Here is a 4,755-nt window from a genome sequence, read left to right on the forward strand (position 1 = left end):
TGAACTCGTTGTATTGACTTCATACCCCTTTATAAGTTTGATAGCATCTTCCAAGTTCGTAACATATCCCGAATAATCAGAAAAGCTCTCAGAGAACTGTTTACTCCATGAGGGCGTATTTACCGCCATTTCCTTCGAATTTGGCATGTATCTTTGTTTACAGCTTCCGCAGACAGCAAAGGTCACTGTAAAAAGCCCTATTATTCCAACCTCTCCCCTCCCCCATCATCGAGACATGACCTGGCTCCGGTCCTTGTTATTTAAGAAATGATCAAGGCATCATTTGAATAACAATGACTGTAGCGGAAACACGAGAGAAAACTAGTGTTCACACAGTAAAGGTCTGAAATTTTATTTAAAAAGCATTCTTCCTGCCGACTTACCCGTGAAATCATTCGAAACGCTCTTCAGAACATTTTCCAGACTAAATACACTATGTATCCTACAAGTGGAGCACTCTACTCTTTCGCCGCCATTTTGATGAGCTTCAAGGGCATTTTTATGGGAAAGTCCGCATGACACTTCGAGAATCGCGGACTCAACCTGGTCCAGGTCATTGTTATCTAAGGTCTTCCGTTTCAAAAGGCCTATTGTACAGTTGTGTGCTTAGTTACCGGGCCTATGAGTGAAAGGGAGGCCATAGTAAACTTTAATTTGTTGTGAATTCGAATAGAAACCTCACTACTTTTCTCATGTAAATTCCAACTGATTAGCATGAGAACTACATCATTATTATAAGAATAGCAGGAAGTTTGTATCATAACAAGGTCAACACCAGCCCCACTTTTATTTAAAGGCCAGGTAACTAAGGACATGACTGTAAAAAGTTCTATTGGTTAATGATCAAAGAAAGCCACAGATAGCCAATCAAAATGCTAGCCCTCAATGGCGCAATGTTTTCGTTATTACGTGGTACGCGTGCATTGCTTCCGCCTAATTACGAAATTACGGTTACCCTAACAAAAAATGCCATTTTAAAGGTATAAGACCACCTTAATCATAACCATTACCATTTTCTCAAATTTGATTGGTGCATTAGCTACTTTACTTTTCACTAATTATTGAGTAGGGTTGAAATCGGACAGTGAAATCGGACAGTTGGCTGTATTCGGATAGCTTAAAATCAGACAGTTGTATCAGCCAATCATATTGAGTGCACTCAGCTTAATCCACCAATCACAGAATTTAGCACAATAAGCATAGCAACAACCACTTATCCTATCAAACTGGGGATTTTCCAAAATAGACAAATTTGTAACATTAGGCAGTGAAAAAGGAATGCATAAATTTTGTTTTCTCGGACATTGTAATGGTTATGATTAAATTGGTGGCTGGACATCGTGTCGTCCAATCCAGTCTGTAATCATACTCGTGATTGAACAAATCGGTCTCCCGCTACGCGGTCGTCCAATTTTGTTAATCACTCGTATGATTACAGACCAAATTGGACTCCACTCAGTCCTATTACCATCATATATTTTCATCTCTGTGATTAATAAGTCTCTATGATTAAGAATAAAGCACTCGTCATTATGTATACGGTATGTATGTCTTCGAAAAAATGTACTCGTACTCATTCATTCCAAATTACTCGTGAAATCATGTGACTATCTATCATAGCTGTATTTCTACGAATAGTGTGTGGTAAACTCGAATTGACTCAAACTTCTTGACCATGAAGCATGCTTCTAAGTCATATAAAAGTTTACAAAAGGACTTCCTAGCCTGCAGCCAGCGTTCAGTTGGGTTTCAAACCAGGAAAGACATATTTTTGATGTTTTCAGACGGCGCTTGAAAAATGAGCGTGGGACTTGAATGAGCATGCGTGCAGAACGTCGAAAATCCCGTTCCTCGATCCTTCGTTGCTCTGAAAACAAAGCAAACGCTACACAGGCTTGGGAAAATACAAAAAAAAGAAAATATCGAAGCCCAGTATGTACTTCCTTTAAACACGCTTTGCTTCACAACTGTCACTGTCTGGAATAACTAACGGATCCTCAGGAGTTTTAGCAAGAGAACTGGGGCTGTAGTTTTGCTCATCTTTCTCGTTTGCAGGGTCTGTTATACTTTTGTAGCCACTGACTTGATTTATTAACTTCCTTTTGTTTTCAAACATGGACAGGTCTTTCAAGAAGCTGCAAATAAGAAGACAAACGGCGCTCTGTCAGCACTGGCTATAAGTTGGCCAGTCCGCGATTAGATGGATGTTCCTAAGAGTATTTCGTGCGCTACCAAGGAACCAAACAGGGCATAAAATGTGCATGTCTTTATAAGAGGGGTATCTTGATTCTCGCGCAAACAGTGCGCACAAAACTCACGGGTGGATAAATTAGTTTGTCTGCAGCATAAGAAAAAAATGCTCAGAACTCACAAAGTCAAAGCGAGGGGCAACAAGAGCAGAGCCGCTGCCAGGAAAAAGACAAATCCGGGTTCATCAAATTTTAGAGATTTGGCGTACAAAGAGTTCAGTATAACAGCACCGAGGTATGCGAACAGAGTCTTAACAGATGCGGTGGCTGAAAACAATGAACCTGAAACAGAAAGAAAATCATAAAAGCTTGTAAATGAGTTAGGAATTGTTCTCCTCATGACTGTTACGCGAGAGCAGAACACGAGACAAGACGTGAGTGGCTCGCAGGAATCAAAATTTTCTACTCTAGCGGTACGTTTTCTCGGGAGTGAAACAAGCAAGTGAGCGTTCGGAATGCTGCCATTCCGAAGTTTTTGTGAGACTGATTGTTAGCTGCAACGGTGATAAAATCAACGAAATTGGGGCTCGGTTAATTGTGTTGTTATCTGTTTTTTGAAACCTAAACCCGAACCTGCAAAATACACAACAAAACCCCATAATCTTATTCTTGGTTTTCCACTGGGACAAAGGTATGAAGTGGACGCTGTTTTGGGGAAATCTTTAAGATGAAAACGGTAGGTCATATGTGATTACTCGGAATACGTGTGTAATCTCGGGTGACTTTGTTCGGTGCAGCAAAATTGTCAACAGAATTACGAGGCGGTGATTTCATTGGCTAAAAGCAATTCACTTGACCCCTTGAGGTAATAAATTTCACCTCCCTTTATAACGAAACTACTTTTTCCAACAACAACAACAACAACAAAAAAAAAACAGCCGTGACGCGTCGAGTGTCGTTGGAGGGGATTTCTGTGCGCGTGAGGCTTCAAACAGCCTCAGTTCTTACAGAGTTTGATGAAAATCCGGATTTATAACATGCAGTGGAGCAACCAAACCGTTGGGGGCTGTGTTGGTGTTTCAGTGAGAACCTTTTAAAGTCGTTTGCCTATTCAGAAGCTCAAGCCCCGGCATGTTCTGAGTGAAAGCTCAATAGTAGCTAAAAGGTGAAAATGCTGGATTCAGTCTTCTGGAAATGTTATGAATAAGATAGTTATCCTAAATCTTGCGTGTTGACAACATGATGAAATCGTCAGCACAGAACTTCCAGCAGCGTTATTTTGGAAATGCCCCAAGTTTCTTTTTCTTTCAGCTGTTCTTGTTGGGAGAGTTGAAAACACTGACCCCCAGTCCATGGACTACCCCGATGGACTACCCTAAAATAGACTAAATCTAAAAAAAATACTATTTCGAATGAGTACTATTGAAAGAACTGAATTGATTATCTACTTACATTGCATGCATCTTGTTTATTTTCGTCCGCATGGCTACATGCGAATAAATTCAGGAATTGAACCAGTTTCACTTGACTTGCATGAAGTAATCATCCATCACAACAATCATCCAAAGCTAACCTTTTAAAATGGGTGCTTAGACTTAAATACTGGCGACCAACGCCGTTTAAAATGGGTGTTTAGGATTAGCACTAACCGTGACGCTGCTCACGGTCAATAGTACTCACTTGAAATTGTATTTTTGGGGTAGTGCATTTGGGTAGTCCATCGAGGTAGTCTACTGGACTGGGGTCAGTGTTTTCAACTCTCCCGTTCTTGTTACGAGCATCATCTGCGAATGTCAATTTTTCAATTGTTTCACGGTCTTCATGTTAGCTACCTAGAGGGAGGTCACCGCATTATTCACAACACAGTTTATTTCTAAACTTTGCATCTGGTAAGAGGAGGGCTAAATTTTTTTAGCCACATTACAGAATGGTTTTCACAAGGTATCTCTCTCGCTACGCTGAGGTTTTACCCTCCCTTGGCCCACCACTTTCACTTTGTATGTCACCCCTGCATTGACAGATTCACATTATTTCCGATCCAACAACTTGTACCAAATCAAACTACTACTTTTGCTTAGTGACCCATTGATTTTATATGTAAACACTACGCGATGTTCACCAATACGTTATGAGCCTACCAGACTTCAATTGGCCGCAGAAACACTTCTTTTGTCCTGTACTTAGCAAATTTGAACATCGCTTTGGTCTATTCAACCCTTGCAGTTTGCTTCTAACTCGTCCAAATTGTATCACCCTACTTCTGCGCAACATGGTATTCCGAGCAAACGTTTTAAAGGGCGTCTTTTTACTTAAAAAATGGATTCCATGTTGCCGTGCGACCGTTGAGCCCCTCCCAGGGGAACATACCTAATTTGAACTGGGCAACAGGGGAACGATGACAAAATTTCACAATATTATTTTGCAAGTTTATGTCATGATGAAGATTATACCAGACCCTCACATATGGACTGCATAGAAAATATTCCTGCACCACAGCTCACACTGAGTCAGGAAGGCTACGCTCTGCTCAAAATAAAGCAAACATCTCCTGGCCCAGATAATATAC

At 40.7% G+C, this 4,755-nt stretch overlaps 1 protein-coding gene across 4 annotated transcripts in view; it reads right to left on the minus strand.

Annotated features, from left to right (window-relative positions):
* Positions 1-1,546: 1,546 nt before the first annotated feature.
* The window catches only part of LOC138044047 (proton-coupled folate transporter-like), a 24,285-nt gene continuing 21,076 nt past the window's right edge, over positions 1,547-4,755 (minus strand). For all 4 annotated transcript variants that reach the window (XM_068890644.1, XM_068890646.1, XM_068890645.1 and 1 more), the window contains 2 exons: positions 2,372-2,531; positions 1,547-2,135 (listed from right to left, as the gene is read on the minus strand). In XM_068890644.1, coding sequence (XP_068746745.1) covers positions 1,946-2,135; positions 2,372-2,531 — 350 coding nt within the window. In that variant the 3' untranslated portion in view covers positions 1,547-1,945. The remainder of the gene's footprint in view (positions 2,136-2,371; positions 2,532-4,755) is intronic.

The sequence above is a fragment of the Montipora capricornis genome, chromosome 3, assembly GCF_036669925.1.
Source record: "Montipora capricornis isolate CH-2021 chromosome 3, ASM3666992v2, whole genome shotgun sequence".
NCBI classification, from domain to species: Eukaryota; Metazoa; Cnidaria; class Anthozoa; order Scleractinia; family Acroporidae; genus Montipora; species Montipora capricornis.